Consider the following 17538-nt stretch of genomic DNA (forward strand, 5'->3'; position numbering starts at 1 on the left):
TGCCCTTATACTATTTCCTGTATTTTATCTTAGGATGGATATATGTTTATCCCAGGCATGTTTAAATTCAGTTACTGTGGATTTACCAACCACGTCTGCTGGAAGTTTGTTCCAAGCATCTACTACTCTTTCAGTGAAATAATATTTTCTCACGTTGCTTTTGATTTTTCCCCCAACTAACTTCAGGTTGTGTCCCCTTGTTCTTGTGTTCACTTTCCTATTAAAAACACTTCCCTCCTGAACCTTATTTAACCCTTTAACATATTTAAATGTTTCGATCATGTCCCCCCTTTTCCTTCTGTCCTCCAGACTATACAGATTGAGTTCATTAAGTCTTTCCTGATACGTTTTATGCTTAAGACCTTCCACCATTCTTGTAGCCCGTCTTTGGACCCATTCAATTTTGTCAATATCTTTTTGTAGGTGAGGTCTCCAGAACTGAACACAGTATTCCAAATGTGATCTCACCAGCGCTCTATATAGCAGGATCATAATCTCCCTCTTCCTGCTTGTTATACCTCTAGCTATGCAGCCAAGCATCCTACTTGCTTTTCCTACCGCCCAACCACACTGCTCACCCATTTTGAGATTGTCAGAAATCACTACCCCTAAATCCTTCTCTTCTTAAGTTTTTGCTAACACAGAACTGCCAATGCAATACTCAGATTGAGGATTCCTTTTCCCCAAGTGCATTATTTTACATTTGGAAACATTAAACTGCATATAAATATTTATACACAGTACATGATACTAGTAAAAGAGAAACATTAGGAGAGAGGACGGAAGGCACTATGGTGCACTTATGCACATCCCACAGGTGTGCAAAAATGGCCATGAGTCACTTTTTTTCGGTGGCATTGTAACTTGGAGTGGTCACTAAACGAACTGTTGCAAGTCGAGGACTAGCTATATCAGGGGTAGACAAAGTTGGCTCTTCTATGACTTGTGGACTTCTACTCCCAGAATTCCTGAGCCAATCATAGTAGCTCAGGAATTCTGGGAGATGAAGTCCACATGTCATAGAAGAGCCAACTTTGCCTACCCCTGACCTATATCATTCTGCTATTTCTCTCACAGCAAACAATGCTGTACTCAGTCTATTACAGCTCAACCAATGCAGAACTACCCTGAATTCTAACATCCACTAGTAGCCATGAAAGTTTATCTAATTTAATTTAATTCTAATTTATAGGCTGCCTACCTCCTTCTGGACTCTGGGAGGCAAACAATATCTAAAAACAGTATAAAAACAGTTTTTTTTTAAACCGTAGAAAAAAATTAGAATCATTTATATCTTTTGAGCAGATCTAGGTGGTGTCATATGCCTTTCGTAAGAATTTGAAAATGTATTTATGCCACCAAGCTTGGGGTCATTAGACCCCAGCCTCTGCCCAGTGAATGTGTAGTATGCTATAGTATGTTTCTGAATGTTTGACTTAAAGCTTTGTAAAAATATTTGAAATTAATTATTTCTGTTAATTGGATTTATAAGTGTTTTATATATTGTATTTTATTGAAATGGTGTAAGCCGCCCCGAGTCAACTGAGAGGGGCAGCATATAAGTCCAACCAACCAACCAACCAATCAATCAATCAATCAATATTGCTCAATAGCCCCAGGCTTGCCAGGAGAGCCAGGTTTTAAAGGTTTTCCGGAAGGCCAGTATGGTGGGGGCAATATGGGCTTCCAAGGGTACCTGGATCCAGAGAGCCGGTGTGAAGTCAAAGGTTGGCCTGACACAGTTTGGTAGTGATAGAGGAACATAGAAACATAGAAGACGGCAGAAAAAGACCTCATGGTCCATCTAGTCTGCCCTTATACTATTTCCTGGATTTTATCTTAGGATGGGTATATGTTTATCCCAGGCATGTTTAAATTTAGTGACTGTGGATTTACCAACCACGTCTGCTGGAAGTTTGTTCCAAGGATCTACTACTCTTTCAGTAAAATAATATTTTCTCACCTGGCTTCTGATCTTTTCCCCAACTAACTTCAGATTGTGTCCCCTTGTTCTTGTGTTCACTTTTCTATTAAAAACACTTCCCTCCTGGACCTTATTTAACCCTTTAATATATTTAAATGTTTCGATCATGTCCCCCCTTTTCCTTCTGTCCTCCAGACTATACAGATTGAGTTCATTAAGTCTTTCCTGATACGTTTTATGCTTAAGACCTTCCACCATTCTTGTAGCTCGTCTCTGGACCCGTTTAATTTTGTCAATACAGTGATCCCTCTAGTTTCGCGATCTCGATCTTTGCGAAACGCTATATCGCGATTTTTTCACCCGATGACGTCACTCCCTTCCTTTCTCATCTTTCTTTCTCTCTCTCTTTCTCTATCTTGCTTCTTCCTCTCTCACACTCTCTTCCTCCCTCTCTCATCTCTTTCTTTCTCTCTCTCTATCTTGCTTTTTCCTCTCTCACACTCTCTTCCTCCCTCTCTCATCTCTTTCTTTCCTTCTCTCTCTTTCTCTATCTCTCCCCCTCTTGCTCTCGTGCGGCGGGCGGCACCCAGGGAAGGTTCCTTCGGCCGCCCAGCAGCTGATCTGCTCGGCAGCGCAGTAGCAGCGAGGAGCCGAAGATGGGGTTTCCCCTTTGCGTGGGCAATGGGGAAACCCCATCTTCGGCTCCTCGCTGCTACTGCGCTGCCGAGCAGATCAGCTGCTGGGCGGCCGAAGGAACCTTCCCTGGGTCTTCAACTCCCAGAATTCCCCGCCGCCCACGCAAAGGGGAAACCCCGATCGTGCACCGAGCGGCGGGCGGGCGGGCAGCGGACAAGCGGCGGCCGGACAAGCGGCGGCCGGACAAGCGGCGGCCGGACAAGCGGCGGCCGGACAAGCGGCGGCCGGACAAGCGGCGGGCAGGCGGGCAGGCAGGCGGCTCCTTAGCTGCTGGGCGGCGGAAGGAACCTTCCCTGGGTCTTCCCAGGTGCGGAAGTAAAAACACCATCTGCGCATGTGCGGCCATGGAAAAAGGGGCGCGCATGCGCAGATGGTGTTTTTACTTCCGCACCACTACATTGCGAAAAATCGAGTATCGCGAGGGGTCTTGGAACGTAACCCTCGCGATACTTGAGGGATCACTGTATCTTTTTGTAGGTGAGGTCTCCAGAACTGAACACAGTATTCCAAATGTGGTCTCACCAGCACTCTATATAGCGGGATCATAATCTCCCTCTTCCTGCTTGTTATACCTCTAGCTATGCAGCCAAGCATCCTACTTGCTTTCCCTACCGCCTGACTGCACTGTTCACCCATTTTGAGACTGTCAGAAATCACTACCCCTAAATCCTTTTCTTCTGAAGTTTTTGCTAACACAGAACTCCCAATACAATACTCAGATTGAGGATTCCTTTTTTTCCAAGTGCATTATTTTACATTTGGAAACGTTAAACTGCAGTTTCCATTGCTTTGACCATTTATCTAGTAAGGCTAAATCATTTACCATGTAACAGACGCCTCCAGGAATATCAACCCTATTGCACACATTAGAGTCATCGGCAAATAGACACAGGGGGGAGTGAGAGAGAGAGAGAGAGATGCCACCACACATTCCCTTCTGCAGATGCCATAGTAACAAACACAGGAAGGAATCCGGAATCCTGCATAGGATTGGTCCTCATGACTGCACTTGTGGGTGTGGGGATGTGATATGGGTTTTTGACCCGGATGTAATCTAAGGGACTCAGAGTTGGAACGACTCAAGTCGAATCCAGGTATGGCTGTTAATAAATCGTACCCTGTGAGAAGCACAGGCGTGGAAATGATTTATTTCTCAGATGCTATTTGGTTTGCTGACAGCTGGAGCCACCACAGAAAAGGCCCTTCCACACGGCCCCGTCAACCAACATTGTTTAACCGACAGGGCCCAGAGAAGGCCAACCCTGTGGGTCCTTATTGGTCGCTGGGAGCTATGCGGCAAAAAGCAGTCTTATAAATAGTCTGGCCTTAAGCCATGTAGGGCTTTATAAGTGATAACCAATACCTTAAATTGCGACCAGAGACTGATTAGAAGCCAGTGCAGCTCATGGAGTGTTGGTTTACCTGGGTGTGTCCACCACCGCTCGCGGGGCTGCATTCTGGACCAACCGTAGTCTCTGAACGCTTATATATTCATAATATTATTATGAATATATTTCAGAAAATACCTGCACCGGGATCTTGGTCTTGCTGTGGGTAAGACGTAAAACAGATCACGTGGATCTCAGGGAACCGAATCTTGAAATAATACTTCCAGGCCACCACCAGGGCTGGTGGGGCCAGATCAATCTTATTCAGTACCAAGATGAGGTTTTTCTTCATCTGCTTGGTGACAAACTCATAGAGGGCCGGAGAGAAGTTGATGACCTGAACAAGAAAGGTTTGAAAAAAAGGGGGGGGGGAGATATAATGGGAAGATTTAGAAAAATAGGGCATCATCCTGATTTCAGTTTTCTACGAAGGATTTATATATATGTGTATGTATGTATGTATGTATGTATGTATGTATGTATGTATGTATTGCTTAAAAAAATAAAGGGAACACTTAAGCAACATAATATAACTCCAAGTAAATCAAACTTCTGTGAAATCAAACTGTCCACTTAGGAAGCAACACTGATTGACCCGGACCAGGGTATCTATGAGACCACCTTCTGCCGCACGAATCCCAGCGACCAGTTAGGTCCCACAGAGTTGGTCTCCTCCAGGTCCCGTCAACTAAACAATGTCGTTTGGCGGGACCCAGAGGAAGAGTCTTCTCTGTGGCGGCTCCGACCCTCTGGAATCAGCTCCCTCCAGAGATTAGAACTGTCCCTCCTTGCCTTTCATAAATTCCTTAAAACCCACCTCTGTCGTCAAACATCTCCCCCTGCCTATGTAGTTTTCTGTGTATGATATGACTGTATGTATGTTTTTTATATATTGGGGTTTCTTGTTTTTTAGACTTTTTAAATGTATTATTGTTATTTTGGAGTCTTAACTATTAGATTTGTCATTGTATATTGTTTTTATCATTGCTGTAAGCCGCCCCGAGTCTACGGAGAGGGGCAGCATACAAATCTAATAAATAATAATAATAATAATAATAATAATAATAATAATAATAATAATAAAAAATAATTTCACACACTGTTGTGCACATTCAACTTTGTACAGAACAAAGTATTCAATGATAATATTTCATTCATTCAGATCTAAGATGTGTTCTTTGAATGTCCCCTTTGTTCTCAGCAGATAATTACCATATTTTTCGGAGTCTAAGACGCACCTCCCCCCCCACCCCAAAAGAGGCTGAACATTTGGGTGCATCTTGTACTCCAAATGTTGCTTTTTTGAAGCTTTTTTGCCCCCCCCCAACCTTAACGAGGTGTTAATGATCTTCCTGATTTGCAGGATTTTTTCAATCCTACTCCAAAGTTTTTTTCTAGCCCTGTCTTTGCAGGTTTGTTTTCATTGCTATTCCCTCCGGAAAATGGTTCTTTTTTCCCCCAACCCTAATCAGGGGATAAAATGATGTGTTGAAGCTGACCAGCCAAGGATGCTACTTAGATGAATACCTGGTAGGTAGATTCCCCACGCCCTATTTTCCTCCCCCAAAACTAAGGTGCGTCTTATACTCTGGGGCGTCTTATACGCCAAAAAATACGGCACTCGTTGTACCAAGAGAGATAAATATCTGCCGCTAACTAGGATCGAACTCATATACCACCTGATCGTGAGACAAGAGCTCCACCTCCAGGCCACTGCACCACTCAGAAGATGGATTGACAGAAATAAAGTCTCATCTCGGGCTTTATTTCTTTCCAAACACTAATGAATACAGTTCATACAACTTAAAAACAGTTCATTTCATGACCATTTGAAGTTACAACATCACTGCCCAGAGTCCTTTAGAGAGTTGGGCGGCATATAAATAAAACCATTAAATAAATAAATCACTGGAGAAAGCGACTCATGACCATGGTATCCTTCTGCGCCGGCTGGAGGGGTTGGGAGTGGGAGGCACTGTTCTCCAGTGGTTCTCCTCCTACCTCTCCGGTCGGTCGCAGTCGGTGTTAGTGGGGGGTCAGAGGTCGACCTCTAGGTCTCTCCCTTGTGGGGTGCCTCAGGGGTCGGTCCTCTCCCCCCTGCTATTTAATATCTACATGAAACCGCTGGGTGAGATGATCCAAGGGCATGGGGTGAGGTATCATCAGTATGCCGATGATACCCAGCTGTACATCTCCACCCCATGTCTAGTCAACGAAGCAGTGGAAGTGATGTGCCTGGCGGCTGTTGGGGTCTGGATGGGTGTCAACAAGCTCAAACTCAACCCAGACAAGACGGAGTGGCTGTGGGTCTTGCCTCCCAAGGACAATTCCATCTGTCCGTCCATTACCCTGGGGGAGGGGAATTATTGACCCCCTGAGAGAGGGTTCGCAACTTGGGCGTCCTCCTCGATCCACAGCTGGTTTTAAATGATGGGGTTTTATATGTTTTTTCTCTTTTAATATTAGATTTGTTCCACTGTTACATTGTTTTTATTATTGTTGTGAGCCGCCCCGAGTCTTCGGAGAGGGGCGGCATACAAATCTAATAAATTATTATTATTATTATTATTATTATTATTATTATTATTATTTTCACACTTACAACCGTTGCAGCGTTCCCCATGGCCATGTGATCAAAAACCAGAGGCTTGGCAACCGAATCACATTTGTGACGGTTGCAGTGACCCAGGATCATATGTGACTTTCTGACAAGCACAGCCAGATTCACTTAACACCCATGCTGCTAGCTGCAGTGGTTCACTTAACAACAGTGGCAAGAAAGGTTGTAAAAGGGGACGAAATTCACTTAATTATCTCACTTAGCAACGTGAATTTTGGACTCAGTTGTGGTCGTAACGTAAGTCGAAGATTGCCTGTACAGGAGAGCTAAGCTAGATGTCGCTGTATGCTTTTTCTCATTTCTAAAGATGTGAAGGGACAATGCTGCCCTGGGATCTGTAATGCATGTGCATTCGGTTCTCTGTGAAGCCTGGACTTATGCAAAATTAGAAATAATAATAATAATAACAACAACAACAGCAGCAAAAACAAGAGTTGGAAGGGACCTTGGACGTCTTCTAGTCCAACCCCCTGCTTGGACAGGAAACCCTACACCACTTCAGACAAATGGTTATCCAACATCTTCTTAAAAACTTCCAGTGTTGGGGCATTCACAACTTCTGGAGGCAAGCTGTTCCACTGATTAACTGTTCTGACTGTCAGGAAATTTCTCCTTAGTTTTAAGTTGGTTCTCTCCTTGCTTAGTTTCCACCCATTGCTTCTTGGTCTGCCCTCAGATCCTTTGGAGAATAGGTTGACTCCTTCTTCTTTGTGGCAACTCCTGAGATATTGGAACACTGCTATCATGTCTCCCCTGGTCCTTCTTTTCATTAAACTAGCCATGCCCAGTTCCTGAAACCGTTCTTCACATGCTTTAGGGCACAAATATGTTAACATGAACACAAAGGTGGCTTTTTAGAGGTAGTTAAATCTATGCATCCCTAAAACAGTGCCTGGAAACAATGATTCCCTTTGGCCTCAAACAATGAGCCTTTGTTATTTTTGATGAATAACTCAAGGTAGTGATCATATCCAGCATACCTTCCTCCTCCTATTTTCCCCATGACAACAAGCCTATGAGATGAGTTGGGCTGAAAGAGAGTGAGTGGCTCAAGGTCCCCCAGCTGACTTTCATGGCAAAGAGGGGGGCTTAAATTCAGGGTCTCCTGATTTGTAAGGACAAAGGTCAACGTAGAAACATAGAAGATTGACGGCAGAAAAAGACCTCATGGTCCATCTAGTCCGCCCTTATACTATTCCTTGTATTTTATCTTAGGATGGATATATGTTTATCCCAGGCATGTTTAAATTCAGTTACTGTGGATTTACCAACCACATCTGCTGGAAGTTTGTTCCAAGCATCTACTACTCTTTCATCTACTACATCTACTAACCTCCATGGCTTTAATTTCCACTAGACAAACAGTGACTCATTGGATCCATTGAGTAAGAAGGATCCATTATTGTTGTTTTTTAAACATTGTTTTATTATTGTTGTGAGCCTCCCCGAGTCTGAGGAGAGGGGCGGCATACAAATCTAATTAATAATAATAATAATAATAATAATAATAATAATAATAATAATAATCATCTGAGGAGGATAATAATAATAATAATAATTATTATTATTATTATTATTATTATCATCCTCAGATTATCTTTTTTTAGATACCGTAGTTTTGGGAGTATATGCCTTAGTTTTTGAGGAGGAAAATACGGGGAAAAAATCTGTCTACCGGATATTCACCTGCTAGCGTCCTTAGTCTGGTCAGCTTCAGCACATTATTTCATCCCCTCGTTAGCACTCTGGAGGCTTCAGGAAAGCTTCCTGAACCCCCAGAGTGCAAAAAACAGTGCAACAGACAAACCAGAAGTCAGTTTTTCCGAACTTCCGGTTTGCCTATTTGGCCGTTTTTTCACTGTGCCCGTGCGCACGTGTGGGGTTGGGGGGGATTGTGCGCACGTGCAGGGGGTAGCGCGGGTGTGTGTGCATACATGAGGGGGAGGGAATGGGTTTGGGCACGTGCACATCCACTTTTGGCATGTGAACCAAAACTGGTTCGCCATCACTGGGTTATAGGGACAAGAGTTTTAGTAGTATGTATTGTAGTAGTATACATTGCATATATAGTTTTAGTAGTACAGTGGTACCTCTACCTAAGAACACCTCTACTTAAGAACTTTTCTAGATAAGAACCGGGTGTTCATGATTTTCTTTGCCTCTTCTTAAGAACCATTTTCTACTTAAGAACCCGAGCCCAGAAAAAATTCCCAGGAAATTCGACAGCAGCACAATGGCCTGGCCAGTTTCCTGCCATTCCCCCTGGTTTCTCTCTCTAGCATAGTGTATGGAAGGTAGCCTCACAACCGGTGTATGGGAGGTGTGTGCTCCTCCTCGCCGCCGCAGAGTCCCTCTTATTTTTTAAGCCTTAAAGTTTTGGATTTTTTTTTATTCCCCTCACCTCACCTTCTTCCTTCAGCAGCAACTCTCCTCCTCCTCTTCTTCCTCCTCCTTCTCCCACCCAAATTCTGAGCTTTTATTTCTTTCCAAACTTTTCTACTTAAGAACCTGGTCACGGAACGAATTAAGTTCTTAAGTAGAGGTACCACTGTATATATATAAATATATATTTAACAGGTAGAGTGCAGTACTGCAAGCGGCTAAAGCTGACTGCTAGATCTGTAGGTCAGCAGGTTCAGATCTCATCACCGGCTCAAGGTTGACTCAGCCTTCCATCCTTCCGAGGTGGGTAAACTGAGGACCCCGGATTGTGGGGGCAATAGGCTGGCTCTGTTAAAAAGTGCTATTGCTAACATGTTGTAAGCTGCCCTGAGTCTAGGAGATGGGTGGCATAAAAAATCAGATAGATAGATAGATAGGTAGGTAGGTAGGTAGGTAGGTAGATGATAGATAGATAGATAGATAGATAGATAGATAGATAGATAGGTAGGTAGGTAGGTAGGTAGGTAGGTAGGTAGGTAGATAGATAGATAGATAGGTAGGTAGATGATAGGTAGGTAGGTAGGTATGTAGGTAGGTAGGTAAGTAGGTAGATGATAGATAGATAGATAGATAGATAGATAGATAGATAGATAGATTGACAGACAGACAGACAGACAGACAGACAGACAGACAGACAGACAGACATACAGACAGACAGACAGATATTGATGTTATATCACAGGGCTGGTCTCTTCTATCAGATGTGCCTATTATGGTCTAACTGTCTCTCGGTGAATAAAAATGTCTTCCTTCCAGGATTTGAAAGTGGAAGAACTCTATCCATTAAAGCAGCATGAATGATCAAACATCTCTAGATCTTTAACGCCTGGATGAATAAACAGCATGTGAATTGCATGTGAGTTGTTGAATTAACAACTACAGAACAACATTTTTAAAAAGGCAAATAGAATGCCAACATCTAATTTTTCGATGCCACTCTTTAACACCCGCGGTGCAATTTTGGGTGAATCCAAATCTACAAAAAAACCTGCAACAGTCATCAACAGGATTCTCACCGGGTGTCGAATGTCTGTAATAAGCAACACAATGTCTGACATCTCCAGGACACGCCATAGTTGCCTCCACGTCTAGAAAAGAAATCAGAATATTTATTTTAAAGTCTTCTGCAAAATTCATCTTCCCCCAATGGGCCAGACCCAACACCCGTGACCAGACTTTGTGTTACTAATAGAAGAAAACATTTGAGGTTCAGGGTTGAACTGCTCTCTGAGCTTGTTTTCCTGAATATGTTTCATTGCCCAACTAGGTGATAGTGTTAGAAGATCCCCAGTCACAGAACTACCAACTCAGACAAACAACACAACAGTAAACAACAGCCTCATCAAGGAACCACCAAAAACACTCCCATCAAGCCTGTCAGTATGTTAACAATGCATGTATGTAAATGGGGAGCAAACCCCAACTCCCTTTCTAAATTGATCTCAGAAGGCAGCAACATAAACAGACCCTACGGCAGTGATGGCGAACCTATGGCACGGGTGCCACAGGTGGCACGGAGAGCCATATCTACTGGCACGCGAGCCGTTGCCCTAGCTCTGCTCCAACATGCATGTGTGTGCTGGCCAGCTGATTTTTGGCTGACACAGAGGCTCTGGGAGGGCGTTTTTGGCTTCCAGAGAGCCTCCGGGTGGATTGGGAGGGCATTTTTACCCTCCCTCAGCTCCAGGGAAGTCTTTGGAGCCCAGGGAGGACAAAACACGAGCCTACTAGGCCCGCTAGAAGTTGGGAAACAGGCCTCTGGCCTCCAGAGGCCTCCGGGAGGGCGGGGAAAGGTATTTTTTCCCTCCTCAGGCAGTGAATTATAATACAGTGATCCCCCGGTTATTGCGTTCCCGATCATTGCAAAATGGCTATATGGCGATTTTGCAACCCGGAAGTAAAAACACCATCTGCGCATGCGCGCCCTTTTTTCTATGGGCACGCATGCGTAGATGGCGCCGGGCAGATCAGCTGCTGGGCGGCTTCCCTAGGTCTTCCCCCTCTTGCTGGCGGGAGGGCGAGCGGCGGGCATCAGCGAGAAGTTTCCCCACCGCCCACGCAAACTCCTCGCTGCCGCTCGCCCGCCCTTCGCCCGCCCACGCCGTTCATTCTCGCCGCTTCCCAGCTGAGTCCTGAAGCGAATTGGCTTCAGGACTCAGCTGGGAAGCGCGAGCGAGCGGCGCCAGCGAACGGCTTGTCCGCCGCCTGCCTGCCCGCGCGCCCGCGCGCCCTTCGCCCGCCCACGCCGTTCATTGTCGCCGCTTCCCAGCTGAGTCCTGAAGCGAATTGGCTTCAGGACTCAGCTGGGAAGCGCGAGCGAGCGGCGCCACCGAACGGCTTGTCCGCCGCCTGCCTGCCCGCGCGCCCACCCTTCACCCGCCCACGCCGTTCATTCTCGCCGCTTCCCAGCTGAGTCCTGAAGCGAATTGGCTTCAGGACTCAGCTGGGAAGCGCGAGCGAGCGGCGCCAGCGAACGGCTTGTCCGCCGCCTGCCTGCCCGCTAGCGAGGAGCCGAAGATTGGGGGCCGCGCGGCTGTTTTAAAACGTCGCCGCCGGCATGGGGGGCTTGCCAGCACCCCCCGGACCCCCAACCCAGGTTTGGGGGGCTGCTAGGAAGCCCCCCATGCCGGCGGCGACGTTTTAAAACAGCCGCGCGGCTTCCCAATGAGTACCGAAGACAAACGCGGAAGTTCGCCTTTGACGTTTGTCTTCGGGACTCACTTGGGAAGCCGCGCGGCTGTTTTAAAACATCGCCGCCGGCATGGGGGGCTTCCTAGCAGCCCCCAAACCCGGGTTGGGGGTCCGGGGGGTGCTGGCAAGCCCCCCATGCCGGCGGCGACGTTTTAAAACAGCCGCGCGGCCCCCAATCTTCGGCTCCTCGCTAGCGCTGCGGAAGTAAAAACACCATCTGCGCATGCGCAGATGGTGTTTTTACTTCCGCAGCGCTACTTCGCTAAAACCCGATCATTGCTAGGGGTCCTGGAACGGAACCCTCGCAATGATCGGGGGATCACTGTAATAATAATAATAATAATAATAATAATAATAATAATAATAATAATAATAATAATAATAATCCCAGCGACCAGTTAGGTCCCACAGAGTGGGCCTTCTCCGGGTCCCGTCAACTAAACAATGTCGTTTGGCGGGACCCAGGGGAAAAGAGCCTTCTCTGTGGCAGCCCCGGCCCTTTGGAACCAACTCCCCCCAGAGATTAGAATTGCCCCCACCCTCCTTGCCTTTCGTAAGCTTCTTAAAACCCACCTCTGCCGTCAGGCATGGGGGAACTGAGATATTCTTTCCCCCTAGGCCTTACAATTTACGCATGGTATGTTTGTATGTATGTTTGGTTTTATAATAAGGTTTTTTTTAGTTGTTTAGTATTGGATTGTTACATGCTGTTTTTTGTCACTGTTGTTAGTCACCCCGAGTCTGCAGAGAGGGGCGGCATACAAATCAAATCAAATCAAATCAAATCAAATCAAAAAATAAATAAATGAATGAATAACTGAATAAATAACTGAATAAATAACTGAATAAATAACTAACTAACTAAATAAATGAATAAATAAAATAATTTATTAGATTTGTATGCCGCCCCTCTACAAAGACTCGGGGCGGCTCACAACAATAGTAAAAGACTTATGGGTGTGGTAATAGTAAATAGTAAAAGAATTATGGGTGTGGGCACTTGCGCATAAACCATAGCTATCGCACACGTTCTTTCGGCACCCGAGGAAAAAAAGGTTCGCCATCACTGCCCTAAGGTGTGAAGTCTCTAAATGTTTCAAGCTCAAAGAAAATGGCACTTATAAGCACTGTCCTGAATGACGGAAAGCGAGCTTCCTATAATCTTCTCGGCTATCCCTACGACTCTCTGTAGGGGCTTTCTATCTGAGGCCACCAAGTCATGTAATGAAACATCTGCAAGAAAGCAACTAAGTTCAGAGAGCAGCCAGGGCCCCACAGATTTTGTGCCCCTTTCAACTTTTCTTCTTGGAATAGTATAATAATAATTATTTATTATTATTATTTATTAAATTTATATGCCGCCTCTCTCTGAAGGCTCAGGGTGGCATATAAATATTAATTATATAATTAATTAATATTACTCAATCAATCCTGGTCTTCTAAGGGAGCAGGGTTTCTTCAAAGAATCTACAAATACAAGAATGGACATCCCCAAACGGAGGCCTCTCTTTCAAATGCATGGTCTATCAAGATTGATGGACAGCCCGTGGCAACTGCAAATTAAGGGACCTGGATCCAGGGCCTTAGGTACATAAAGGGGCAGAATCAGCATAGACACTAAATAATTTGGCAAGATACGCATTTCACTAGCTTTTTGTTAATGTGTCATAACTGTTGTATTGTTCTATGGGGGGAAAAACCCCTACATCCAAATATCCAAGGGTATTAAGCATGCAAAGGCCTTGAGATTTTCCCAGTCTGCTATATTGTAACTTCTTTTTATAGAAGCTGAATAATATATCCTGGATACAGAAGAAAAATAAAAAGGATTTCACTAACAGGATGGAATACTTATCTATTTGTTTTTAAATCACCACTCCAGTATTCCCCCCGCCGCGTCCCAAATAGTGGGAAGTGCAGCTAAATGTAATTATACTTTTTCCCTGTTCTGTTCTAATTATCTTTAATTCCTGGTTATTGCTTCATTTTTGTTTCTGTGCTTTGGGTGGGTATCACTGTTTTCCCAAGAATATGCATGCAGTTAGCTAAATAAAGCAGTTAACAGTTTAAGAGTTAGAATAACTTTATAGTCACTTTAAATGTACACTAATTGGCATACGTTAAACATGAGATTTTGTTGCATACAGCTCTCAAAGGGTCACCACCTCCAACATACACTACATAAACATGGCAAATAAGCAAATAAGTAAGTAAGTAATGCATATACCCAAATACCCACATATATTATTATATGATACAGAGAAACAACACATTCTAGTCCGGATATAGAGATGCACATGGTGAGAAAAACGAATCTTGTAAGTTTACCAGATGGATGGCATAAGAAATAAAGCTGTTACAGAACCTGGTAGTCCTGCCAGAAATACTTTGAAACCTCCTCCAAGAGGGGATCCACAAAAAAAGACCCTAAAGTGGGTGTGCGGGGTCTCTAAATCCTTCGAGCTCAAAGCATATAGTGCTTGTAAGCACTGTCCTGAATGACAGGAAGTGAGCTTCCTATAATCTTCTCTGCTGTCCTTACCACTCTCTGTAGGGACTTTCTATCTGAAGCGCTGCTACCACCAAACCAAACAGTGATGCAGTTTGTTAAAATGCTTTCAATAGTGCTTCTGTAAAAAGTGGCCAGGATAGAAGGGGAAAGATGTCCTCTCCTCATCCGACAGAGGAAATGCAGATGCTGTTTTGCATGCTTTACTAAGGATGACATCTGGAGAGGCCAATTCAAATTGTTAGTCATCTGTACCCCCACATACTTAATATTGTTGACTACCTCTATAGCTGCATCCTTGATCCTGAATGGAGTTATGACCATGCCAACTCTTTCTAAAACCTAATCTAATTGATTGGGGGTTTTTAATATAAGGGGATTTTAGTTTAGAATTTTAACTATTAGATTTGTACACATATTATTATTGTATTGTATTTTGTGAGCCACCCCGAGTCCTCGGAGAAGGGCGGCATACAAGTCTAATTAATAATAATGATAATAATAATAATAATAATCTCTAGCTGCTTCTCCTCAATTCTGCTGTCCCCTGGGATTGCAATGTTGATGATCCATACTTTCTTTTTCTCCACAATCAGGATGTCAAGCATAACACACCAGACATCCTGATTGTGGAGAAAAAGAAAGTATGGATCATCGACATCGCAATCCCAGGAGACAGCAGAATTGAGGAGAAGCAGCTAGAGAAATTAGTGAAATATGAAGATCTAAAAATTGAGCTACAACGACTCTGGCATAAGCCAGTGAAAGTGGTCCCAGTGTGCGCAGTGCCAAAGAATCTCAGCGGGCATTTGAAAACCATCGGAATTGACAAAATCTCCATCTGTCAATTGCAAAAGGCCGCTTTACTGGGATCGGCAAACATAATTCGCCGCTACATCACGCAGTCTTAGGTGCTTGGGAAGTGCCCGACTGATGATGAAATACGAAATCCAGCATAGTGATCTCGTTTGCTGTGTTGTATTGACATAATAATAATAATAATAATAATGATAATAATAATGATAATAATAATGATAACAATAATAATAATAAAAATGTATGTTTTTTTCTTGAGGAGAGGCCGTCTGTCAAGCCGGAACAGAAATTGGTGAGAAATTAATAGCTTGCCACACTATCTAAAGATGTTGATGGGAACTTGGGAGGGGTGATTTTCATGAGGGAACAGATCCACAAAGCATTATTTTGAGTGGTTCAAGGACATCCTATGCCCACCCACCTGGTCACAGAAAGAATTAAGTTCATAAGTAGAGGTACCACTGTATATGTATACTGTATATATATATGCATATATACACATATATATATGGGCCTTAAATCTTTTGGAGGTTTAAGGCATGCATTTCCTTCCCCAAAGGAGAAGATGGTGTGAAATGCATTCTGGGGGCTTCCAATGGGCTGCCCGGGGGCAATGCAGCTTAGATCTTCCAAGGGCTTACCTCCAGATTGTGCTCAAAGTAACTCAACTGGGTGGGCTGGAATGTACTATAGATATTCTCAAGATATTCCCGGAAACACTTCTCCTCTTGGGCCAACAACTGATCCTTGCTCATTTGGTAATTCCAAGGGGGACGTTTAGGAAAATCTAGTACTATTGGAAAAAAAGAAGAAAAAAAACATAAGAAGCATCAGGAAAATTTGCCAGCATCAGGAAGAAAGTGAGAATAAAGTCCCAGGAGGTTACAAATACAGTGGTACCTCTACTTAAGAACGCCTCTACTTAAGAACTTTTCTAGATAAGAACCGGGTGTACAAGATTTTTTTGCCTCTTCTTAAGAACCATTTTCTACTTAAGAACCCGAGCCCGGAAAAATTTCCCAGGAAATTTGAGAGCGGCACGAAGGCCCGGCCAGTTTCCTGCCATTCCCCTGGGTTTCTCTCTCTGGCACAGTGTATGGGAGGAAGCCTCACGCCGGGTGTATTGAAGGTGTGTGCTCCTCCTCGCCACCACAGAGTCCCTCTTTTTTTTTTTAAAAGCCTTAAAGTTTTGGATTTTTTGGATTCATTTCACCTTCTTCCTTCACCAGCGACTGTCCTCCTCCTCCTCCTCCTCCCACCCAAATTCTGAGCTTTTATTTCTTTCCTAATGATTTTGCACGCATTATTTGCTTTTTCATTGATTCCTATGGGAAAAATTGCTTCTACTTACAAACTTTTCTACTTAAGAACCTGGTCACGGAACGAACTAAGTTCTTAAGTAGAGGTACCACTGTATTTTGAATCAAGAAATGGCACACAACCTCTTATGTTATTTCTTCTCTAAGAATGCATCCGAAAACCAGCAGTGATGGCCTGTTGCCGAAACGGTAAGGTGCTTATTATTATTATTATTATTATTATTATTATTATTATTATCATCATCATCATTATCATTATTATTTATTAGATTTGTATGCCGCCCTTCTCCGTAGACTCGGGGCGGCTCACAACAATAACAAAGACAATGTAAGAACAAATCTAATAATTTAAAAAACACTAAAAACCCCATTATTAAAAGCAAACATACACACAAACATACCATGTATAAACTGTATAGGCCCGGGGGAGATGTCTCAGTTCCCCCATGCCTGACGGCAGAGATGGGTCTTAAGAACTTTCCTTCTGGTAGCAATTTTCAGGATCCGTGCGCAGCTGTGCACCCTCAATGTGCATAAGATTTCACTTATGTGCATGTGCAGCTAACAAAATCTTGTGTGAAGACCCTCACACGAGCGAGATTTTGGCAATTTTCGTCCATTTTTTACTTCTGCACATGTGCGGAAGCAAAGATATCAGCAAAAATCGCCGAAATCTCACTCACGTGAGGGTCTTCACACAAGATTTCATTGGCTGCGCATGCGCAGAAGCGAAATCTTGCGTCGACAGGCACACGTGCAGCCACAATGGCCTCGGAGGGTGGATCGGCAGCGCCAAAGATGGCAGGTCTTCCCCGAAAATCAGGCAATGCCAGCCAAGTTAGAGAAGGAAGAGAAATGTCTTGACAGAAGTTCTGTGGTTGCTACGGCAACGGCATTAATTTTGAGAAGCAAGAAAGGTGATACAACTGATCCTCGACTTACAACTATTCATTTAGTGACTGAAGTTACCCAACAGCACTGAAAAAAGTTATTTATCATCTTAATATTATAATATTAAGATGATTATTTATAATATTATAATATTAAGATGATTATTTATTGAAGATTTAAAATAATGGTTTGGTTAATTTTTATATTGTTTTCATATTCCTATAATAATAGAGTTTGGTTTT

General features: G+C 43.8%; 2 protein-coding genes across 2 annotated transcripts in view; one reads left to right on the plus strand and one right to left on the minus strand.

Moving 5' to 3' along the window:
• The window catches only part of GNL1 (G protein nucleolar 1 (putative)), a 31219-nt gene extending 15344 nt beyond the window's left edge, over positions 1–15875 (minus strand). Inside the window, exons 1-3 of the mRNA XM_070737894.1 lie at positions 15728–15875; positions 10087–10158; positions 4147–4345 (exon numbers count right to left, since the gene is read on the minus strand). Coding sequence (XP_070593995.1) covers positions 4147–4345; positions 10087–10158; positions 15728–15841 — 385 coding nt within the window. The 5' untranslated portion in view covers positions 15842–15875. The remainder of the gene's footprint in view (positions 1–4146; positions 4346–10086; positions 10159–15727) is intronic.
• Positions 15876–17170: 1295 nt separating this feature from the next.
• Positions 17171–17538, plus strand: part of ABCF1 (ATP binding cassette subfamily F member 1) — a 58823-nt gene continuing 58455 nt past the window's right edge. Inside the window, exon 1 of the mRNA XM_070736697.1 lies at positions 17171–17242. Within this exon, the coding sequence (XP_070592798.1) occupies positions 17171–17242 (72 nt within the window). The remainder of the gene's footprint in view (positions 17243–17538) is intronic.

This window comes from Erythrolamprus reginae, chromosome 2 (assembly GCF_031021105.1).
Source record: "Erythrolamprus reginae isolate rEryReg1 chromosome 2, rEryReg1.hap1, whole genome shotgun sequence".
Lineage (NCBI taxonomy): Eukaryota > Metazoa > Chordata > Lepidosauria > Squamata > Dipsadidae > Erythrolamprus > Erythrolamprus reginae.